This window comes from Rhincodon typus, chromosome 19, assembly GCF_021869965.1.
Source record: "Rhincodon typus isolate 14 chromosome 19, sRhiTyp1.1, whole genome shotgun sequence".
In the NCBI taxonomy this organism is placed as follows: Eukaryota; Metazoa; Chordata; class Chondrichthyes; order Orectolobiformes; family Rhincodontidae; genus Rhincodon; species Rhincodon typus.
In genome coordinates, this window is record NC_063350.1 from 44658601 (window position 1) to 44683795 (window position 25195).

Consider the following 25195-nt stretch of genomic DNA (forward strand, 5'->3'; position numbering starts at 1 on the left):
GAGGAGGGAATAGGTGGGAGGAAGGACAGGTTAGGGAGGTGGGGACAAGCTGGGCTGGTTTTGGGATGCGGTGGGGGGAGGGGAGATTTTGAAGCTTGTGAAGTCCACATTGATACCATTGGGCTGCAGGGTTCCCAAGCGGAATACGAGATGCTGTTCCTGCAACCTTCGGGTGGCATCGTTGTGGCACTGCAGGAAGCCCAGGATGGATATGTCATCTGAGGAATGGGAGGGGGAGTTGAAATGGTTTGCGACTGGGAGGTGCAGTTGTTTAGTGCGAACCCAGTGTAGGTGTCCCGCAAAGCGGTCCCCAAGCCTCCGCTTGGTTTCCCCGATGTAGAGGAGGCCACAACGGGAACAGCGGATACAGTATACCACATTAGCAGATGTGTAGATGAACATCTGCTTGATGTGGAAATTCTTCTTGGGGCCTGGGATGGGGGTGAGGGGGGAGGTGTAGCACTTCCTGGGGTTGCAGGGAAAAGTGCCGGGTGTGGTGGGGCTGGAGGGGAGTGTGGAGCGGACAAGGGAGTCACGAAGAGAGTGGTCCCTCCGGAAAGCAGATAAGGATGGGGAGGGAAAAATGTCTTTGGTGGTGGGGTCGGATTGCAGATGGCGGAAGTGTCGGAGGATGATGCGTTGGATCTGGAGGTTGGTGGGGTGGTACATGAGGACGAGGGGGATTCTGTTTTGGTTGTTATTGTGGGGAGGGGGTGTGAGGGATGAGTTGCGCGAAATGCAGGAGACATGGTCGAGGGCATTCTCGACCACTGAGGGGGGGGAAGTTGAGGTCCTTGAAAAACGAGGACATCTGAGATGTTCGGGAGTGGAATGCCTCATCCTGGGAGCTGATGCGGCGGAGGCGAAGGGATTGGGAATAGGGGATGGCATTTTTGCAGGAAGGTGGGTGGGAGGAGGCGTATTCTAGGTAGATTTGAGAGACGGTGGGCTTGAAATGGATATCTATTTGTGGTCTCCTCTACATCGGGGAAACCAAGCGGAGGCTTGGGGACCGCTTTGCCGAACACCAACGCTGGGTTCGCACTAAACAACTGCACCTCCCAGTCGCGAACCATTTCAACTCCCCCTCCCATTCCTCAGATCACATGTCCATCCTGGGCCTCCTACAGTGCCACAACGATGCCACCCGAAGATTGCAGGAACAGCACCTCATATTTCGTTTGGGAACCCTGCAGCCCAATGGTATCAATGTGGACTTCACAAGCTGCAAAATCTTCCCTCCCCCAACCGCATCCCAAAACCAGCCCAGCTTGTCCCCACCTCCCTCACCTGTCCTTCCTCCCACCTGCCTCATCCCACCCCATTGACCTGTCCGTCCTCCCTGGACTGACCTATCCTGTCCCCGACTCCCCACCTACATTCACCTTTACTGGCACCATCTCCGCCTCTTTGACCTGTCTGTCTTCTCTCCATCTATCTTCTCCTCTATCCATCTTCTATCCCTCTCTCCCTATTTATTTCAGAACCCCCTTCCCCTCCCCCATTTCTGAAGGGTCTAGGCCCAAAATGTCAGCTTTCCTGCTTCTCTGATGCTGCTTGGCCTGCTGTGTTCATCCAGCTCTACACCTTGTTATCTCAGATTCTCCAGCATCTGCAGTTCCTACTATCTTGAAATTCTCAATGGCTTTACTAATCCACAGCCTTTAATTGAATAACTTGGAACAGGGGAAGAAAAGATGGGGTTTAAGAAGGTTTAATGACTATGGAGTAAATGGATTGTCCCATGAACTTCTTGCACCACGATAGTCTGCTTCGTCATTATGTCTGGTTCAATCGCAGGTGCATTTATTTGAAATAGCACATAAAATTCAAATGATGATACAAATACACATTGGCCATTTAAAGCTCATATATTTCTGTAATTCTATTAGTGTTGTGCTGCACAACGATGATGTAAAATCTACATATAAATCTGGAAATGAAACGCTTGCCAGCAACAACATGTTCAAGCTATTACACTTTTTAAAATGGCAGTCATTATTAGAAATAAATACCTTTTGAAAACATTAGTTAATAACGTTGCATAAATACTGTGACTAGACACTGAATTAAGTCCGCGAGTGTTACAGGAAATACTTTAAAACATTAACTTTATTGATACCTGTGCAAATATATTTTCATAAGAATTGTCACAATATACTGTTAGCCCAGTTACAGAAGCATAAACATTTCAAATATATTCAAAAATGCAGTGTAACTGAATGCATATGAATCTAACAAAGACAGTTAAAGGCTTTTTCTTTTGGTTTCCACGCAATTCGTAGCTTGCTGAAGGTATATTTCATTTCAGTTAATAATATGTTGCATGTTTTTTTTTAAGAAACAAATCCTTGATTATCTTTTTCAACATTCAAATTCAATCTGCCCCAGAGATATGTCATAACGTGTCTTAAAAGACTGATTAAAGATATTTACAAGAGTTAAGTTTACTTGCAATTCATCAAAATTAAAACTTCCCAGCTGATAAGAACATTATTTTTTGTTAATGCAAGAGAGCTCGGGGGAAAGTGCATATCACCTTTTAAAAGCACAGTCAACTTCTATTTACCATTAATGCATGGCAAGTGTTTCAACATCTGAAAGGTCAGATGTGGTCAATTCTCACCTGACTGAACACCCTTTCTGTAGCAAAGAGCCAAATGTTCCTTTTCCTCTTAACTGAACATTTTGGTCCTTTGATCTTCCATTTAACACAAAGTACCTTAAGACACCCCTCTCCTATTTCACTTAATTAAGGAGACCAATTTTCAAGACAGCAAGGCTATCTATTTCAAACAAAATAGTTAACATACTGTATTGCTTTAAATAGCACAAGATTTTCATACTCCATCACCTGAATTGCAGTTGATAGATTGTGACCCATCTTTAAATACAAGTAGAAACAACATAATCAAAAAATAAACTGCACAGCAAACTCAGCTATAATGCATAAATGCGAGAACATTTTTGCATTTGGTAGGCAGAAATTGAGGTCGAGGTTCAGGGCACAGCACTTTAACTTCAAGACAACAGCAAAAAGGGAGATACAGTTTAATAGCTGCAGGAGGGGGAGGAACCAATAAATGGGAGAACTAGGAAAGAGGTTCTCGGGGAGTATGCGATGCTAGGCACTAAATTCAAAAGCAACAAGTCAAAAGGTTTTAATCTCTGGATTACTACTTTAGCCTCAAATGAATCAGCATCAAGTGAATAAGATTATAGAAATAAACATGTGACTCAATGACTGGTGTGGGAGAAGTGGGTTCTGGTTCATGGAGCACTGATACCAGTAACAGAAAAAGCGAGATCTGTACTATTGGGACAGTTGGCACACAGTCATGCTGGAGCTAGTGTTCTAGTGATCCACATAACTAGGAAGTAGAGAAAACTTTGAATTAGATATGGTGGGCGAGGGATCAAGCTTGGGTAGATGTAAAAGTCCAGGTAGGAGAACAAAAGGTAATCTGGAAAACAAAGAATGGTAGGAAAGGACAGAGATAAAACCTGGGGATATATCAATAATCAAGATTGGCTATTACAAAGACAACAAAAAGACAAAACTAAAAGTCTAGCATCTGAATGCACATAGCAGTCATAACAAATTTATCTAATTAATAGCACACACTGAAGTAAATATATATGATCTAATAGCGATTATGGAGATATGGCTCCAGGATGGCAAGGATTGGATCCTGAGTATTGAGGGGTATGTGACAGTCAAGAAGACAAGGAAGCTGAGTAAAGTGGAGGGGTAGCACTGTTAATCTAAAATGATTTTGATACAATAGTTGAGATAACTTTGGTTCAGAAGTTCAGGATGTAGAATCAGTTTGGGTAGAGATGTGGAGTAAAAGGGAACAAAGTCACTAGTGGGAGTGGTCCTAGACCCCATACAGTAAATATAATGGAGGATGAAGCCTACAAGACAAAATATTGGGTGCTTGTTATAAAGGGACAGCAATGATGTGGATGAGGCGTTCATAGGATGTTTTTGAGATGGTTTTTCAGAGCAGCATGTTGTGGATCCAACCAGACAACACATCATTTTAGGCTTAGTATTGAGTTAGTGTTAATGATCTCAGATTAAGGCATGTCATGGCAGAACAGATCACCATGCTTTAATTCTATATCCTGTATGAAAGGGAGGCCACTGGGTTTAAATCTAGTATTTTAAACCGATATAAGGGCAATTAGACAGGCATGAAAGCTGAGATACAGGCTAGGAGATAGATCATTTTGGCTGATACTTAAAGGGATACTTCAGAATGAATAAATTCCTACTATGAATAAAAATTCCAAGGGGAGGATCCACCATCTGTGATTAAGCTCAAGAAAGATTCAAACTTAAGGAAAAAGCATATAATTGCACAAAAAGAGGGTAGTAGGGCGGATGACTGAACAGAAAGACAGAGAAAGACAGAGAATGACTAAAAGCCTAATCAGGAGAAAGAAATTAGAATAGACAAGGAATCCAGCTGGAAATGAAAAATGGATTGCAAAAGTTTTTGCAGTAAACAGTTTACTATCTGACATAGTAAACAGAAAATAAAGTGAGTTTTAACACCAAATAAGGAGTTGGAGATGAAATGAATAAATATTTTGCATCTATCTACATTAAAGAAGATACAAAAAAAAACTAGTAATAGCTGTAAAGCAGAAAAGGAGGAGCATGCTGGAATTATAAATGCCAGCGGTGTAGTACTGAGCAAACTGATTTGAGTCGTGGGCTGACCAGTTCTGGGGTGCTGATGGCCTTCAGGCCTACCGTCTTAAAAGAGGTAGTTAATGAGGTGTCACTTTTTCAACATTCACTATATTTCTGGAAGCCTGCATCAGACTGGAAAGCAACAAATGTAACCTCTCTAATCAATAAGAGCACCAGGACACTGTAGACCAATACAGACAAGAGTCAGCATGAGTTTATGAAAGGAAAATCACATTTAACGTATTTATTGGAATTCCTCGAAGGAGTAACATGTGCTCTAGATAGGGCTAATTGATGCACTGTACTTGGATTTCTAGGAAGTATTTGACAAGGTGCCATATAAAAAGTTATTGTGTAAAGTAGACGCACGTGGTATAGGGAAATTTGTTAATCCAATCCGCCAGCCAGAGTATGCTAAAATGGTTCTTTTACTTTTGGTAGGATGTGATGAATGGAGTCCCACGGAGATCTGTGCTGCTCAACATTTTACAATTTATTTCAATGACTTAGATGTGGTGGGGGAACAGAAGAGTAGTCTTATGAGGAAAGTGTGGACAAACTGGGCAAGTATTCATGGTATTTTACAATAGTGAAGGGTGGCTTGATTCAAATGTTTAAGATCCTGAACAGTTTTGACAAGGTGCATGCAGAAATATGAGTGAAGCCTCAAATAAGGGACATAGTTTTTAAAACTAAGGGTCCTTTTACCACAAGAGATAAAGAGAATGTTTTTCTTTCTAAGGGTCGTTGGACTTTGGAACACTCAGGAGGCAATGGAGGCAAGGTCAACTGAATATTTTTAAGGTCCAAGTCCATAGGTTTTTGTTTGACAAGGGAATCAAAAGTTATCAGGAGTAGATGCGAGTGTGCAATTTGAAACACAAACAAATCAGCGCTAGTCTTATTAAAAACTCAAGGTGCCAACCAGCCCATTTTTGCTCCTAATTCATTGGTTTGTGTTGTATATTGAAAATGCAGTTGCCTCAATAGAGTATGTGTTTTGCTATAAAATGTCACTCAAATGACACATATTTCAATTAATCGTTTTCCAGCCAAAATTTGATACACATCATGGCATGTGTCCATTACATCAACAGTACTTCCCAATCTTATATTGCTGACCTGCTTCCAAACCTCTATTTCCTTTTTCTTTTTAAAGTAATCTAATCTTAAATGATGACATATCATAACCCACTCTAACAAAGTCTAATATCTGTGTCTCCCTCTTGCAATATAGCTCAATCATTGAAAATAGTTTGATTCTGACTACCTTACCTTATTTTTTCCTAATAGGTTGGGAAGCTATCGGAGAGAATTTTTAGGGATACGATTTATGCACATTTGGAAAAACATGGCCTAATTAGTGACAGTCAGCAAGGCTTAGAGCAGGACAAGTCATGTCTTACTAACTTGATTTAATTTTTTCTAAGAGATGACAAAGGTGATCGATGAGGGTAGAGCAGTGGATGTTGTTTACACAGACTTTAGTAAGGCTTTTCACAAGGTCCCTCATGGTAGTCTCACCCAGAAGATTAAGATGCATAGGATCCACAGTGATTTGGCCGTTTGGATTCAGAAGTTGCTTGCCCATAGAAGATGTAGTAGTGGTGGAAGGATGTTTTTCAGGCTGGAGGTCGTGACTAGTGGTGTTCTGCAGGGATCCGTATTGGGATCTCAGCTAAAATGACTTAGATGAAAATGTAGATGGGTGGGTTAGTAAGTTTGCAGACAATACAAAGATCAGTGGAGTTGTGGATAGTGTAGAAGGTTGTCAAAGGATACAGCAGGATATAGATCAGTTGCAGAAATGGCAAATGGAGTTTAAATCAGGGTAAGTGTGAGGTGCTAAACGTTGGGAGATCAAATGTTAAGGAAAAGTATACAGTTAATGGAAGGACTCTTAAACAGTACTGATATACGTAAGGATCATGGGGTTCAAGTCCATAGCTTCCTGAAAGTGGCCACACAAGTAGATAGGGTGGCAAAGAAGGCATATGGCATGCTTGCCTTTATTGTTTGGAGAACTGAGTACAGGAGTCAGGATGTCATGTTGCAGCTTTGTAAGACTTTGGTTAGGCCACACTTAGAGTGCTGCATTCAATTCTGGTCACTACATTACAGGATGGATGTGGAGGTTTTGGAGAGGGTGCAGAACAGGTTTACCAGGATGCTGCCTGGATTACAGGGCATGAGCTATAAGGAGATGCTAGAAAAACTCGAGCAGTTTTCTCTTCAGTTGCGGAGGCTGATGGGAGACTTGATAGAAGTTTATAAAATTATGAGATGCATAGATAGGATCGACAGTCAGAATATTTTTGAAATGTCTAATACTAGGGGGCATGCAGTTGAGGTGACGGGGAAAAGTTCAAAGAAGATATGAGGGGCAGGTTTTTTTTTATACAGAGTGGCAAGAGTCTGGAACACACTGTGGCGGAGGCAGAGATGATAAGGGCATTTAAGGGGCTTTTAGATAAGTACATGAATATGCAAGGAATGGAGAGATATGGACCAAGGGCAAGCAGAAGGGATTAGTTTCATTTGGCATCATGTTTAGCACAGCATCATGGGCTAAAGTGCCCGTTCCTGTGCTATACAATTCTATGTTCTAATATAAAACATCCCTAATAAATTTCTTCATAATCTGATAACTTCTAACTAAACAGCCTGAATATTTCAAGTCTTCTTTATATCTGTATATCATAACCCAGGCAGCAGAGTGAATCAGTGCTGTCTCACTCTGGTCCCACAACATTGTTCCTATAGAGTGAAATCCAAGACTGTGCACAATATTTGAACTGTGTTTTTTCTAATGCTTTTTACAGATATGCTGGAACATGTTGCATTCATAAGCACCTATGTGAAAACCAGTAAGTCAGATGTTGTTAGAGGAGATAGTAGGAACTGCCGATGCTGGAGAATGAGATAACAAGGTGTAGAGCTGTTGACTGGAAATGTCAGCTTTCCTGCTCCTCTGATGCTGCTTGGCCTGCTGTGTTCATCCAGCTCTACACCTTGTTATCTCTGTAAGTCAGATGTTCATGGCTTTATCCACTGGATATGCTACTTTGTTTTCTTGCAAACCAAAACTCTCCCTTTTCTCTTCTATAGGAATAGCTTTCCTCTGCTCAAATTGCAACAATTAGCTTAATTACAACAAAATCAATTGCCTCATTCATTGACACTGTTAAATTCTACCAATTTTCTGTTCAATCCAAAGTCTTTGGCCACTTAAAAGTTTTGTGTCATCCTCAAGACCATTTGGTATGTCGCAGTGCAGGACAAGACACTGTAGCTCAAAAAGTGCTTCAAGGGGACAATGGTGAGTCGTCGTGATGGGGCAAACAAAAGCACAGAAATAGACACTTATATGAGGCAGTATAATTAGGGAGAAATATCCTATAGTCAATAAAGAGTGACAGCTGATGCAATGGAAAGGGTATATATTTTATGGTGGCTGGAAGTGAATTTTGAAAGGAAAGTAAATCAAGTTTTTGTAGGCTTTGGTGGAATCAATCACATAGATAGGAACCAAGAGGAGAACCTACTGAAGGAGCAGCAGGAGTTAAGACCTAAACTGAAAAGCAGGACCTAGAGGATATAATTTTTGAATTGTTTCCTGAGCCATGTGAACACTGGCAGAGAAGCAGACAAATTAATACAATTAATACATAGCTAAAAGGCTGCCGAGGCATAGTATCCTTTTCGAAGGATACTGGCATCAGTTCTAGGACAGGAAACAGGTAAAAGCTCTACTCTAGTAAGATTATTAAAATTGTTAACAGAGGTCTATAAAAGATGGTCAATGATAATCCAAGAGGTGGTTGATGGCAATCACTCGCTAATGAGTATGATTGTCCATCTAGGAAGTTCCATGTCACTGGTCATGGATTTTCTGGCTCAGAGCCGCATCTCCGACCACACATTTGGCAGGTGTTTCCGGGAGGTGAGAGTGACTCTTAATTTTGATGGCATTCCTTTCTCTTCCATACTTCATCTTGCCAACAAGTGACCTCCAAGTCAGTTTCTTCCAAACAAGTGCCCCATGCATTAAAATCTATGCTACTTTTCTTTAGGGAAGCCTCTGGGGAGTCTTTGAAATATTTCCTTTATTCTTCTCTCATTCGAGTGCCTTCCTTGAGCTGGGTGAAGAGGATTTGCTTTGGCATTTGGAACTCAGGCATCCTAAGCATGTGACAGGCTCAGGGGAATTGGTTTCAGATGATCATAGTCTTGAAGCTGGTGCTACCGGCTGCTTCAAGGATACGGATGTTAGTATGTCTGTCCACCCAGGTGATGCGGAGAATCCATCTCAAAACAGCATTGATAGTACTTCCCAAGGGCATTCAGGTGACATCTGTATGTCGTCCAAGTTTCAGAAACACATAGAAAAATTGGAAGGATAACTTTGTTATACATAGTAATCTTGGTATCAGCATGGTCTGCGAGGATTCTCACCCTTAGAGGGGTGTGTGAAGGCAGCACTTGCAGATTGGATGTGATGCTGAATCTCAACATTGATGTCAGCCTTGGATGGCTTCCTAGGTAAGGGAAATGTTCCACGTTTAGGAGAATTTCTTTGTTGATCTCAATGGAGGGATGGACCAGAGTTTGATCTGGGAATGTTGTAAAGGATTTGAGTCTTCTTGAGGTTGAAGTTGAGACTGAGATTTGGTGTGCTTTGGCAAATGAATTTAGCAAGGTTCGAAGATTCTCTTTCGATAGAGTAGGGAAGACATCGTCACCCACATACTGTAGTTCCAAAAGTAAAGTTAGTATTGTTTCCTTCTTTATTTCAACCAGTTTTCCATCCATTCTGTAGACAATGTCCATACTACTGGGAAGCTTGTTCTTGACAAGATGAAGAACGGTGGCAAAGATGGAGAAAAGGGTGAAGGCAATGACACAACCCTGCTTGACCCCTGTCTTGACCTCAAAGAATGTGTTCACAGTACCTTTTGTGAAGACCGTCACTGACATCTTCTCATAGAGAAAATAGAAGATGTTGATAATTTTCACTGGACAGTCGCCATTCACAAGGGTCTTCCATAACACTTCCCGACTGATTCAATCGATGAAGACCATATAGAGTGATTGGTGGTGTTCCTGGCAGTCCTCTTGATTTTCACTGCTTGGCAACTCCATGTCCATGGTTCAGTTGGAAGTCACAATGACTTTGAGGAAGGATTTTCTCAGAGACTGGGAGAAGGCACCCAGCGAGGATTTGAGCAATGATCTTCCCGGCAATGGAGAGCAGAAAGATTATTCAGTAGTTCCCATATTCCATTGCCTCTTTTCTTGATGACAGTGTAACCATCAAGGTAATGCAAGAGGTAATCCTATTTAAAATCAGTTAAAACATCTGTATGGCAATCTAATTATAAAACAGGGGTGGTGGAAGCATTCATCTATTGAGAAGAACTAGAGATCAATGCTAGCACTGTATATCACGTACACAAGGCAGTGCAGATGTTTAATGAGCTCCTTCAACAGCACTGTCCAGCCTGCAACCTCTACCACCTAGAAAACGGCAGCAAACACGTTGCAATACCATCACCTGCATGTCTTCTTCCAAGTTAAAAAACGTCCTGACTTAGATATATGATAGTCATTACTGCGTCATTGGACTAAAATCCTGCCGCTCACTCTCTAATGGATGCATTGTAACTACACTACATGTATTGTGTTGGTTCAAGGTGTTAGTTACCCATCACCACCTTGCAGGAAATTAAGGAGGGCAATAAATGCCAGTTTGCCGGCAATGATGATATCCGACAAATAAATGAACATGATTGATCCAGTTTCAACATGATCAATATACTAGTTTCTTCAGCACGAAGGGTCAATTTTGCCCAATGTACAGTTTTCTTGTCTCAAAGCACAGACATTAATTCTGATATAATTACCCTGTTCAGTGTGTGACGAGATATGCCTATAAGACTGAGTTGTTCTGCCCTGTTTCTCTTGAGGAGGGATGTTGTAAACCTGGTGCTGCAGTGTCCGGTCAATGGAAAACAGAGTAAATAGCTTTGAGGTCTTTTTTCAGACAATAAAAGTAGGAGTGGGTGCAGCCAGGCTCTCTCAAACCCAGGGTTTTAATTTCTGCTTTCAGTTGTTAAAGTTGGTGTTTCTTGGAGTTGAAGCGGCTAGATACAGCTCTCTCTGCTGCTAGATTAATTCTGTCAGTGTTCCTTCTGCTGGACTGGCGAAGATAGCAAGGGAGGAAAATCTGCCTTTGCCAAGGGTGCTTATGGGGTGCTGCTATATTGGAACAGTTGATGAGCAGCAGTTAAATTATACATAATTTTGTTAAGTATTTTGATGGAGTTAAAATTGTACCAATTTTTTTTTGTATTTTAACTGTGATGTAAGAATAAAATGTCTTGTTTAAAGCCTACTAGTTTGACCAACTGAATCACATCTGGAACCCACTGCCTTACACTTGCCTTTAAATAAGATAAAAGTTGTGCTCTGGGCTATCTCCTTGTAATGTTTTGCGAGGGTTTGGTCTGGTCATTAACAAGTGAGTTTGATCTGTGCACATTTATGGAAACGAACACAATAGCAATTCATTGTGTTCAATGCAGACTTTGTCATGACTCACTGGGTAGTGTGCTGAAATGAAGCTCCACTATTCTTGAAGGCATCACAAATATGAAAAGATTTAGTCAAACTATGCAAAGTCCCCAATTTACCTGACTGACGAATCTGTGCTAAAAGAAAACACTCACCAGATGTTTGTACTTTATAAGAAAAGTAACTATACAATCCAAACATATTATCTTTAACTAATGATAATTAGGAAACAGAAATCGCTAACCATTAACTCTGTAATATAAATCTTTAACCTTTCTTAAACTACCCCCTTCACTAAGATAGAAAGGCAAATAAAGATAGCCAAGACATGAATATTCAAGGGTGGAAAAGGAAGAACAGGGAAATACAGTTCGATAGCACCGGTTGGGACCCAGGAGTAGTTGTTATCTAGCTTTTCTTCATCCTTAGCCTTCTATCAACAATCCCTTTGCCCGTCTACCTTTTTACCCCCTCTCTGGGTTCTATCCCCATCTATAAAATCACACCCCTCATCCCCAACGTCAGCATAAATATCATCTTTTCCTAGATACTTCCAGTTCTGAAGTAGGGCCACTGGACTCAAAAATCTGTCTTCTCTCCACAGATGCTGTCAGACCTGCTGAGTTTCTCCAGCAATTTCTGTTTTTGATTTTTTTCAGATCTCCAGCATCTGCAGTTCTTTGTTTTATTATGGTGATATGTTTTGCTCAGTTTCTTCTAATTCCTTTTAATTCTTTGCTGTTGTCACAAGGTTGATTGCACATGGACGCCCTATTTCATTCAGTGATCGAGAATTCTTCAACTATTTTTAAAGGCATGTTATCCCTCCTCTAACAAGAGACCTGTAAAGCAAGGTGAATGAAATACAGCTAGTTGGTACTGGAGACTTTGTGATACAGGCGATACAGACAGAAATAGATTTATTTTGCTGTTTTCTCTTTGCAGATTGCATGGTTCTCTGTTGCACTGTCCCACACAATCCATGATCACCTGGTCAGAAGCCAAAAACATTGTTGCCAAATGACTGTGCCTCAGTTCTGCTTTTGCTCTCCTTGTTCCAGGAAAAATACAACATAGCATACAACTCACGATGTGCTCCAATAAACATGACTTTTTAAAACGGTAGCCATTGATTTGCACAGTCCTGTTGGCTTAAAGCAGTCCACAGTGCAAAAATAAAGAAAACTAGAAGATATCGTCTTTACGTGCACCAAAAATTTCAAAAATGCATTTCATCATTGTGATTCAGTCCGAATTGACTCCAATGTCTAACTTAATGGAGTACCTGGTCTCTCTTGTAAAGTTCAAATATTATTTTAGTTCTTCAATGTTTCTGCCTTCTTAGCCCTGGCAGGCAATTCTACTGCTAATTTACTTGCCAACTCAATCAACCTGATTTTTCTGATCTTTTGTAAAGTCGTCTGGCTCATCTATTAGCAAGTAGTCTTTTGCAGTTTCTAGTGCATCTTATTTATACTTGGTACAAGATGTGGTGTTTCCTTTTATCCCTTTATCACTTAGCAACTTCTAATGTTCAATCGTACATTTTCCTGGCCGTGTACTTCAAAACTTTGCCACAACTCAATGGGGTAGTACTCTGGGAATCAAGTCCCACTATTCCTGGATTGGTCACAAATGTGAAAAAAATTTAGAAAAACTATCCAACGACCCCAAATAAAAACAGAAATTCCTAGAAAACTCAGCAGGTCTTGCAGCATCTATGGAGAGAAAGCAGAGTTAACGTTTCGGGTCCAGTGACCCTTTTACAGAATTTCTTCAGAGTTAACAAAATGTTTCTTCTGCTTTCCCTCCATGAAAGCTGCCAGACTGCTGGCTTTTCCCCAGCAATTTTTGTTTTTATTTCTGATTTCCAGCATCTGTAGTTCTTTGATACTTTTTTAATCCAAAGTCCCCAGTCTGCCTAAACTGAGATTAAAACACTCAAGGTTTCTGTGCTTAATATGAAGTGATTATTTTTATTCAGTGGCAATTAGGGAGTAAGAATTGCTAACTATTAATTCTATTATCTAAACTCTGCCCTTTCTTAAACTTTGCTCTTCACAGATAGTCACAAAAAGACAGGCATGACATGATATAAAGGATGGAAAATTGAAAATAGAACAGTGAAACTTAGCAATAGCACCAGAAGTTGATGAGTTGTTTTGCTTGGTTTCTTTCCAATTCTTTTGGGTCTTTGCTATTGACATAAGGTTGCTTGCACACTAATGCTCTCCTTGATTCACTGACTAAGAATTCGACCTTTCACTGTCTTTAAAGGCTTTTGATGGTCAGTGTAGACATGGTGGGATGAAGGGTCCCTTATTGTGCTGTCCTACATTCTATATGTTTAACAGGGGATTTGCAAAGAAAAGTGAGCAGAATACAGTTATACTGTGAACAGCTGACAATACTGTTTCTGGAGAGTGTGCATCAGAAAAAGTTTTTTTTTGGATGTTTATTCTTTGCGGAGGTTCTCTGTTGGTCTGTCCCTACACAATCCATGATCACCTGGTCAGGAGCCAATCAAAACATTGTTACCAAATAATTGTGCCTCAGTTCATTATCCATTGGTTCTGTTGCATCTGCCTGACAGGAAAATGCAACATTGTATAAAGCTGAATGCACTCCAGCAAACATGATTTTAAATAGTGTAGCCATTTCCTTACTAAACTTCATTGGTTTAAAGCAGCATCTTTGCTTTGCTGGTCCACAGTCTAAAAATAAAGGAAATAGAAAGATGCAGTCTTTCAGGGTGGTCTGGTGGCTTAGGGGTTAGCACTGCTGCCTCACAGCACCAGGGACCATTCTAAATTGTCCATAGTCTTCAGAGATGTGTATGCAAGGAGCATTAGCTATGGGAAATGCAGGGTTACAGGAATAGGGGAGGAGGATGGGTCTGGGTGGAATGCTGTTCAGAGGATCGGTGTGGACTTGTTGGGTCGAATAGCCTGTTTCAACACTGTGGGGATTCTATGATTTTATTCTATGAACTTGAAGCAAATATAAGGAAATATCAAGTCTATATCTACCCATGAAGTTAACGAAGTTGTTTAATTAGGTTTAAATAAAAGTACACCTGCAAGCCATGAAGCACCATAGCATACAACGCTACAGGCCAACTGCTAGACAATGGGACTAGAGTAAATTTATATATTTGATGACCGGCATGGACATGATGGGGCAAAGAGCTTCTTTCCATGCTAACAATGTGTGGCTTTAAGAATAAATATTACATACTGTCATCATGAGTGAAAATTCCACCAAATTATTAATAATAATGAAAAGACAAGATTACCTTTTCACAATCATTTTCAGTGAATTTGTTAAGTAGACGTGTTCGTTGTTGACCCTTCAGGTTTCTCAGCATGGAAGACAGAATTGAACAAACATGCTCTACAAAATAAAACAAATGTAGCATTAATGTTTCACTAATTGACCTTAGGCATTATAAAATGGGAAAACTATTTATGATTAGGTTTACAAACAATTGGGAAATTTCAAACATACAATTCTCAACTTTCCCTTCATGTTGGATGATTAACTTAGATGGTTAGAACATGAAACTAAATGCCAAGTTTATGGGTTTATTATGATCTGTCTGGTCAGTGTAGCACCTCGCTCTAGAAGTCTCTTCCTTTTTGATGATACAACAAAGATTGGTGACACTGAGTTAAAGTCTTCAGCAAGACATGCACTGGGAATTTTGAAGTCAATGGAAATTGCCTGAAACTTCGCTGCATATGAAGATGATGCAGGGAAATGAATCTCCCTAGTTTGTTCAACAGAGAGCTGGGCATGAGTTTGACAGTCAAAATGGCCTCCTTTTGTGTCATTATGATCACAACATTACGATATCCTATTCATGATTTGTGATTTAATCATAATGGTTACGAAACAAAACGACAACTTTTGCTGGGAAATGCCTGAAATATTTTTGCGTGGAGAATGAAAAATCAATCTCACAGACAGGTATGTTTTCAATAGTTTGATCCATCCCACAGACATTTACAAAGTCTTTGCAAATGGAGTGTAGAGAATTTGGGGAAATAAATAGCAACACCTTGAAAAATGTCCATATTACAAGGTGGTCGTGCTGGATGTCTTAAAATGCACAGAAGTGGATTAATCCCCAGGACCTGATCAGGTGTACCCTAGAACTCTGTGGGAAGCTAGGACAGCGATTGCTGGGCCCCTTGCTGAGATATTTGTACCATCAATAGTCACGGGTGAGGTGCTGAAAGACTGCAGGTTGGCTAACATGGTGCCACTATTTAAGAAAGGTGGTAAGGAAAAGCCAGAGATCCATAGACCGGTGAGCCTGACATCAGTGGTGGGCAAGTTGTTGGAGGGGATCCCGAGGGACAGGATTTACATGTATTTTGAAAGGCAAGCACTGATTAAGTAGAGTCAACATGATTTTGTGCATGGGAAATCGTGTCTCATTGACTTGATTGATTTTTTGTGAAGTAGGAACGAAGAGGATTGATGAAGGCAGAGCGATGCACATAATCTATACAGACTTCAGTAAGGCATTCGACAAGTTTCCGCATGGTAGACAGGTTAGCAAGGTTAGATCACGTGGAATACAGGGAGAACTAGCCATTTGGATACAGAACTGGCTTGAAGGTAGGAGACAGAGGGTGGTGGTGGAGGGGTTGCTTTTCAGACTGCAGACCTGTGAGCAGTGGTGTGCCACAAGGTTCGGTGCTTGGTCCACTGCATTTTGTCAATTATGTAAATGATTTGGATGTGAACGTAGGAGGTATGGTTAGTAAGTTTGCAGATGACACCAAAATTGGAGGTGTAGTGGACAGCGAAGAAGGTTACCTCAGAGTACAACAGGATCTTGATCAGATGGGCCAATGGGCCGAGGAGTGGCAGATGGAGTTTAATTTAGATAAATGTGAGGTGCTGCATTTTGGAAAGGCAAATTAGGGCAGGACAAATACACTTAATGGTAAGGTCCTGGGGTGTGTGGTGAATATAAAAAACCTCGGAGTGCAGGTTCATAGTTCCTTGAAAATGGAGTCACAGGTAGACTGGATAGTGAAGGTGGTGTTCGGTATGCTTGCCTTTATTGGCCAGTGCAGGAGGTGGGAGGTCATGTTGCAGCTGCAGAGGATAATTATTAGGCCACTTTTGGAATACTGGTCTCCAATTCTGGTCTCCCTGCTACAGGAAGGATGTTGTGAAACTTGGAAAGGTTCAGAAAAGATTTACAAGGATGTTGCCAGAGTTGGAGGGTTTGAGCTATAGGGAGAGATTGAATAGGCTCGGTCTATTTTCTCTGGAGCTTCAGAGGCTGAGGAATGATCTTGTAGAGTTGTATAAAATCATGAAGGACACGGATAGGGTGAATAGCCAAGGCCTTTTCCATGGGGAGGGGGAGTCCAAAACTAAAGGGTGTTAGGGCTGCCCATGACTGAGCCGCACAAGGTAGCCAACGGCTGCCTATGGTGAATGCAGCAGTACTTGGCTGACAATAGTTAGAGCGCTTGGAAAAATATTTGCTTAATGTAGCCTTTTCAAGTGTAACAATAGTAGCTCTATAGACTCAAGGTCACCAAACAGAGATAGAATATACAGCTGTAGTTGTTTATGCATAAGAAGGTAAGAAAATTTCACGCTACCTCTTTTGAATTATTTAATCAATCTATTACAATACAAGAGTAGGTTTTAGTGAAGATCCTTCAAATAATCACAGATATAGATTCCAAAGTAGTTATAGATTCACCTACATACAAAATAATTACTAAAAGCATTAGAGCATAAGATTTAAACCAGATTTAAACCAGACAGTAAAAGCAGCCCCCATATCATTACAGGGAGATAAGAGAGTCTGGTAATATCATGAAACCATGAAGGACCACAAGCCTGTTCATCTCTTTGTCATTCAGTGATATGATTAACTTAATTGAAAATACATTGAAATTGCTGAGTGTAGTAGTACCTCTTTGGGGTTAAAGACAATCAACAGTTAAACTGTGTACACAACAGCAAGTGAATTGGTGAGGCAAGGTTGAACTATGTAAGATGTTTTACCACAGATCCAATTATAAAGGGATAACTCATCACTGCTGACTAATAGTAAGCCGGGGTGGGGGGGGGAAGCGGAATTGTGCACTCCAAGTTTGAACTGTATAAGACATTCCAAAACTTTTCGTTCCTTCTTGCTCTAGAGAAATGAAGCTGTACAGAAGATAAACCTGCAATAAAGGTTACCTGAAACCACCCTGTGACTTGGAAACTATGAGATCTAACAAACAGCATAGGTGTAAGGTGCGAGGGGAAAGATTTAAAAGGGACCTAAGCAGCAACTTTTTCACACAAAGGGTGGTGCATGAGTAGAATGAGCTGCCAGAGGAAGTGGTGGAAGCTGGTACATTACAACATTTTAAAGGCAACTCAATGGGTAGGAAGGGTTTAGAGGGATATGGGCCAAATGCTGGCAAATGGGACTAGATTTATTTAGGATATCTGGTGGGCATGGATGAGTTGGACCAAAGGGTCTGTTTCCGTGCTGTACATGTCTATGACTCTATAAATGTTTGTTCCAATCCTTTGAGTTTAGCCAGGTTAAAACACTTAATTTCTATACCCGATGCTTCTGCATTGGTCTGCTTGTTGGAGTGTGCTGATTTAGTGAAATGGAATATGAAATTTGCCTTCAAATGACCCAGATGGTGATCGCTATTTCTTTACAACTCATTTTGTGATTTTTTTTCCTTTGTTCATTCATGCAACGAGAGTGATGTTGGCTAAGCAGCATTTACTGCCTATCCCGAATTGCCCAAAGGGCAGTCATGAGTCAACCACATTGCTGTGGGTCTGGAGTCACATGTAGGCCAGACCAGGAAAGGATGGCAGTTTCCTTCCCTAATGGACATTAATGAACCAAACGGGTCTTTCCAACAATTGGCAATGGACTCATCGTCATCATTAGACTCTTAATCCCAGATATTTATTGAATTCAATTTCCACCATCTGCTGCGGCAGATTTTGAACCCAAGTTGCCAGGACATTACCTGGGTCTCTGGATTAACAGTCCAGCAATAACACCCTTGTGAAAATGGAAGAATGAAATGGCGGGGGGGAAATATTCAGGCCACCTCCTAGGATTCAGGACAGATGATCAATGATCTTCGTCACTTTCCTCAAAAACTCAATCAAATTTGTAAGACAAGATCTCCACACACAAAGCTATGCTGGCTATCCCAAATAAGTCCATAAGTCCATTCTTTTCTAAATGCAAATTTCCCTAACACTGGTGTAAGGCTCACAAGCCTATAATTTCCTGGATTATTCCTGTTGCCCTTCTTAAACAAAGGAACAACATTGGTTATTTTCCAGTCTTCTGGGACCTTGTCTGTGACTAAAGAGAATACAAAGAGCTCTGTCAAGGTCCCAGCAATCTCCTTCTTTGCCTCCCTCAGTATTTTGGGATAGGGGACTTATCTACCTTCATGTTTTTCCAAGACACCCAAATGTCCCCTTCTTAATATTGACATGAAGTGGAATATCAACATACCCTCCCTAATCTCACCATTATCCATGTCCTTCTCTTTGGTAAATACTGATGAAAAGTACTAATTAAGGACCTCAATCACTTCCCCTGGTTTCATGCATAAATTCCCTCCTTTCCCTAGCTACCCTCTTGCTCCTAACCTACATATAAAATGCTTTGGAATTCACCTTAACCTTCCTTTCAACACTCCTAATTCCTTCTTGTTTTCACTGCTTCCTTTATATTGCCCAAGGGCCTTGTCTGATTTCAGTTTCCTAAACCTTACATAAACTTCCTTTCTCTTTTTGACTAACCTCCACGCTTCTTATAAAAAGCCATAACTGCCAATAGGTGTGTCAGTCTTTATCGCACAGTTATTAAAAAAAAATAGTAAAAATTCAAAATTCAAAGGCCACTATCTTTTTAGGTGAATAATCACAATTTGTCTATATTTTAAACTTTAAATATTTAATAATTCCATGAAAAATTTATGATGCTCACACACGTTTTTTAAATAGGTTACCTCAAATAAACAGGATCACTACATCTCATGCAGAACAAAATCTAAATGTCAACCATTATCCTGGATTTGTTTTTTTTTAAAACTTTGACAGTCATGTTAAGAAGAGTCAATTTGCAAAGCTGTAGAGCAGAGTAGTTCCATGAATAATTAAAACAAATTAAAATTTGATACTTCATGCAGTTAGTGAGTCCACTTATTTAAAAAGTTGAGCACTGTCAGATGGCCTTTGATCCAGAAGCAGTAACAGTATGGAACATCCATAATTACTTCAAAATGCTTGGCAAATGTGCAATTGTCTTCTTAAAAAAAGTGTCTGGAAAAGACTTTTAAGGCTGCGTAAGGGGATTACTTATAGTTTCTGAATGAGAGACACTGGCAATCTGGTGACACTTGACTTGGAAATCAGTATCAATGGGAAGTTAAAATGTAGGACTGTGGTAAACAGACAAAGAGGAAAGAGGAGAGCTGAAAAGAAATGGCAGCAGCAAGATGAAATGGGGATTTGGATTCATTTTAATATTCCAAAAGATTCTGGAAAAAAGCTTGCCAGTCTGTAGAGGATTTTAATATGTAGGTTGGAGGTGCGAACACTATGCATAAGCTGTTGGATGTAGCAAATCAACGAAGTTTGCTAAAGAAATGAACTACAACTCTGGCCAATGAAGAGCTGGGGAGAATTATACAGATGAAAATGGAGCCAACCAGGTGGAGTGGTCTATCTTGTTTGTACTGGGTGTTCCATCTACAATTTATAGTTTGTACCTACTGTGAGTTGTTATACAATCTATGTTGATTCGGACATATTAAAGTGAAAGGTACAAAAATGAATTCTTGTTCATTTGGGGGTCATTTAGTAAATTTGTTCTTTGATTTAGATCCCAAAGGGGATAGTAATAACTAGTTATTTGTTGCTTTTCAAATATATTGCAGGCTTTCCATTCAACATAAATCAATGTGCACATTCTTAATGCTGACATTGTAAATGTATTTCATAACCGATGATTTGTAACTCAATTACTTATAGAAATACTATGTTCTGTCATGCTTCAAATGCTTAAACATGGTGCTACGATCTAGTTAGGAACTATTAACATATTTAAAAAGAGAAAGCTAAAATACATTATTTTAGCCAGCAAAAATTTTAACTTATCTTTAAAAAATTGTGACCGTACATAAAACTAATTAAATGAAGCAAACATGAGTAAATTAACACTACAATTTAAATCACTTAAATCATAGAATCCCTACAGTGTGGAAACAGGCCCTTTGGTTCAACAAGTCCACAATGACCCACAGAGCATCCCACCCAGACCCACTCCCCTGTAAATCCACCTAATCTACACATCCCTGAACACTATGGGCAATTTAGCATGGCCAATTCACCTAGCCTGCACATCTTTGGACTGTGGGAGGAAACCAGAGCACCCAGAGGAAACCCACACAGACACGGGGAGAATGTGCAAACTTTCACACAGACAGTTGCCCGAGGGTGGAATTGAACCCGGGTCCCTGGCGCTGAGGCAGCAGTGTTAACCACTGAGCCACCATGTTTATAAACATATAAAATAGGAACAGGAGTGTGCCATTCAGACCTTCTAGCCTAATCTGCTATTTAATATGATCACAGTTGATCATTCTACTCAGTACCCTGTTCCTGCTTTTGTCCCACACCCTTCCACCGCTTTAAAGTCAGGAGCAATATCTAACACCTTATTGAAAACATTCAAAGTTTTTACCTTAACCACTTTCTGTAGCAAAGAATTTGTCAGGCTCACCTGTGAAAAATTCTCTCCTTGACTTAGTTCTAAATGGCTTACCACAAATCAATAGAGCGTGACCCCTGGTTCTCGACTCCCCAGTCATCGGGAACATCCTTCCTGTATTTACCTTGTCTAGTCCTGTTGGAATTGTATAAGTTTCTACATTACTCCCTTCATTCTTCTAAACCCTGGTGAATATAGTCCTAACTGATCCAGTCTGTCTTCATACATTAGTGTTGCCACTCCAAGAATCAGTCTGGTAAATCTTTGTTGCTCTCTATAACCAGAGCATCCATCCACAGATAAGGAGACCAAAACTGCTCGTAATACTCCAGATGTGGTATCACCAAGACCCTGTACAACTGCAGTAAGACACTGGTGCTCTAGACCTCAAATCATCTCACTATGAAGGCCAATATTTCATTTGGCTTCTTCACGACCTGTTGCACTAGCATGCTTACTTTCAGTGACTGGTATACAAATTGCACCTCCCCCTTTCCCAATCTATAATAATCTGCCGTCCTGCTTTTGCTACCGAAATGGATAAACTTACATTTATCCATATTATACTTTATCTGCAATGCATTTGCCCATTAATTCAAGCTGTCTAAATCACACAAATAACTCTGAATCCTTCACAATTCATCCTTTCATTTAGCTTTGTCTTCTGCAAACTTGAGTATATCTTATTTATTCCCCCTTCTAAATGATTCTTGTGTGTTGTGAATCACTGATGCCTGCTGTATTCTAGTGGTCACTGGCTGCTGCTCAGAAATTGACCTGTTTATTACTACTCTTTGTTTCCTATCTATCAGCCAGTTCTTTATCCATGTCAATATATCACCCATGATCCAATATAGTTTAGTTTTACATGCTAATCTCGTCTAAAACCTGATTAAAAGTTTTCTGAAAGTCTAAGTGAATCACATGACTAGTTCCCCGTGATCAATTTACTGGTTACATCCTTGAAAAATTACAATAAATTTGTCAATAACTTCCCTTTCTTAAAACCACACTGACGCCATCCAATCCAAGTGTTCTGCTATTAAATCTTTATAATGGGCTTGAGCACTTTCCTGCTACTGACGTCGGACTAACCAGTCTATAATTCATTTTCTCTCTACCATTTTTTTAAAAAAAATTGTGGGATTACTATTGTTCAATCTATAGGAACAATCCAGAGCCCGCTGAATCTTGAAAGATGATTATTTTTTAATTCATTAATGGGATGAGGGTGTCACTGGCTAGGCAGCATTTATTGCCCCTCCCCCCCCAGAGGCAGGTAAGAAGTCAATCACACACCTGGAGTCACATGTAGGTCAGACCAGTAAAGATGGCAGTTTCCTTCCTGAAAGGACATTAGTGAACCAGATGGGTTTTTCCAACATTTCAACAATGGATTCACAGTCATTATTGGATTCTTGATTCCAGATACTTTACTGAATTCAAGTTCCACCATCTGCCGTGGTGGGATTTGAACCTGGGTCCCCAGAATGTTATTTGGGTCTCTGGATTAACAGTACCATTAGGCCATAGCCTCCCCAATGGATCGAGTACTTCTGTGGTCACTTCCTTAAGTACTATGGGATGTAGATCATCAGGCTGTGGGGATTTGTCAGCCTTTAATCCTCTCAATTTCCCCACTAATACTGACTGCCTTCAGTTCCTCCCTCGCATTAGACCATATGTTCTCCAACATTTCTGGGGCATTATTTGTTCTTCTTTGTGAAGACAGGATCAAAATATATATTTAATTTGTCTGTCATCAATTTTTCCCCATTAAAACTTTGCTTGTTTCTGACTGCAAGGGACCTACATTTATATTTGTATATGCCCTAAGGATTTATTGTCGTTTTCACCAAAAATTCTCTCATTTTATAATATTTGCAAGTTATTTACTTCTTTTGGAATAACTATAAGTGTGCCACAACACTCGAGAATCTTCCCAGCCTTTGAGCAATGAGGGTAATGGCAAGACAATTGTTAGGGGGTGGAGCTTGAATAAGGTTTTTAAACAATGAGAATCTGGCTGAGTGACAAGGAGTCTGTTTGCATTTCTCAACATCACATTATTGCCGCATTGCACCTAATTTATATGTAGGTTGCTATTTTCTCAGGTAGCGGAAAGAAACTAGATTGTACCAATTCCTGAGATGAAGGTCAGAATGATTGACTGGCAGCTGCAGTTTGCCAGCATTTGCCTCGACTGGCTAGCATCCCCCACCATTTCAGGATATGCTCCATGCATAGTAACTGCCTGTACCCTCCATCCATGGAGGTGGGCACTGGCAAAGCATCAGCCTAACCATGTTATCATGGCACATCTCAATCTCTCACCCAATACAGCTTTTCCCTTCAGTACAGCACTTTAGAGCTCAGTTACACTTCTCATTGAAATGCTGCTGCAGGGCAACTTTGCATATCGGGTCATAAACCCATCCCAGGCATTGGAACAGACAATCTCTGGCATCTTAGCCTGCTTTCTTAATGCTCACTCAGTGGCATACACTTGGATGCTCATGATTTCCCTACCCTGCCTTTCCTTTTTGGGAAGTTCTACTACATTCAGAAATTACATGCTCAAGTTCAGTCTTGCTTTGTTTTTTAGCAGAGACAGAAACCCAGATAGTTTGTCTGTAACAATTAGTCAAGCAAATGGAAATGCTGCTTACAGAATTGTGCTACATGAATGTCATAATTACACTATATGCCAGCATACACACTGCATGTGATTCAACCAAATGGCATTTCTGCACGTCAAAAAGGAGTAATCCTTAGTCCAGTCAAGGACGACTATGGTCAGTTACTGCGTGCTCCCACAGTCAGTCAACAGCACTTTCTGATGGTCAACCAGTTGCTTGCAGTCATCAGGGTCAGGGGATCCATGTAAAGCATTACACTGCCCTTCTTATTGGAGACCTCTATGTCCCAATGTAAAGAGGACTATGGCAAAATGCCAAATGTGTGCTGTAACAGCCAATTGATCACATTCCTCAGGAGCTGTTTTGTTTCTGATATTCCCCAAATGGGCTCATTGGAAACATCACCAATGGGCCCAGATCAAGTAACTGCTATCATCTCCATGACCACAATACATCAAACATCTGCCTGAACCGATAAGGAACACATCAGACTCCAAGAGCTGCAGCGCAGCCTCCAAACACAGTTTGCAGAAAAGCGTCCCTTAAGGACGTGGTGAAAGTGCAGGAGGCCCACAATCTTTCCTCAATGGAATGTCCTCCAGATGAGTGACGGCAGTACCAATTCTAAATGAGTACATCCCAGCACAGCACCACAGAACTGACGTAAATGTGTTAACTGCTGACGCACTTCAAATTCAGGGCAATGCAGATTGTACACACCTAACACTGACAGCACCATACTATAATGCTATACTCCTAATATCTAAAACAATAAAGGCTGCCATTAGCTAAGTAGAGCTACAGCAGCACTACAAAATTATTGCTAACTTTACTTCAATTTTTAAAGGAGGCTTTAAGCGTAAAACAAATTGCTGCGAATAATAATCTGTCAGTAGGCTTTGCTGGTGGTTTCTTGCCAATGCTGGTTGTAGCCTGAATTTTTTTTTTTTAAAAAGGGTTTATTACATGCAGATTCAACATCTCTATTTCTACATTCAATCACCGCTCTATTGTCGAATTATTTTAGCTTGCATCTGGTGATAGAGAACAGTATCAGGCAAGGAACATAGTAAGGATCAGGATTTCCTTTCCTGAACTTGGTACAGCATGGGAATTTGTTTTAAATTAAAAATTCATGTACTGCTCTCATGGTAGTGTTGAGATAAGGAAAACGTTGGAAATCTTTGAGAAACCATTACGATGCTTTCGAAGTTCTTTAAAAAGTTATTGATAAAGACCTATTCTGAAATTTGACTGTAGATCCGAAAGATTAATACCGATAATTTCAAAGTCTAGCACTTTCTTAGTTTAGTCATAGCAGAAAATAACCATATTCTCTGAAAACAGCACTTGAGCAAATTACTGTGTGAAATTATGGTTCTGAACACAAAATGAGTCCTGTCTCATTTAGTGATATTGCATTTTGATTTTCTGCAAATATTGTTTATTATGAAAAATTAAAGGGGCAGAGTACATCAAATTCGGCTG

The 25195-nt window shown here is 40.3% G+C and overlaps 1 protein-coding gene across 1 annotated transcript in view; it reads right to left on the reverse strand.

The window, feature by feature from the left end:
* Positions 1-25195, reverse strand: part of ctnnbl1 (catenin, beta like 1) — a 156668-nt gene that overhangs the window by 34560 nt on the left and 96913 nt on the right. The window contains exon 12 of the mRNA XM_048608403.1: positions 14574-14671. Within this exon, the coding sequence (XP_048464360.1) occupies positions 14574-14671 (98 nt within the window). The remainder of the gene's footprint in view (positions 1-14573; positions 14672-25195) is intronic.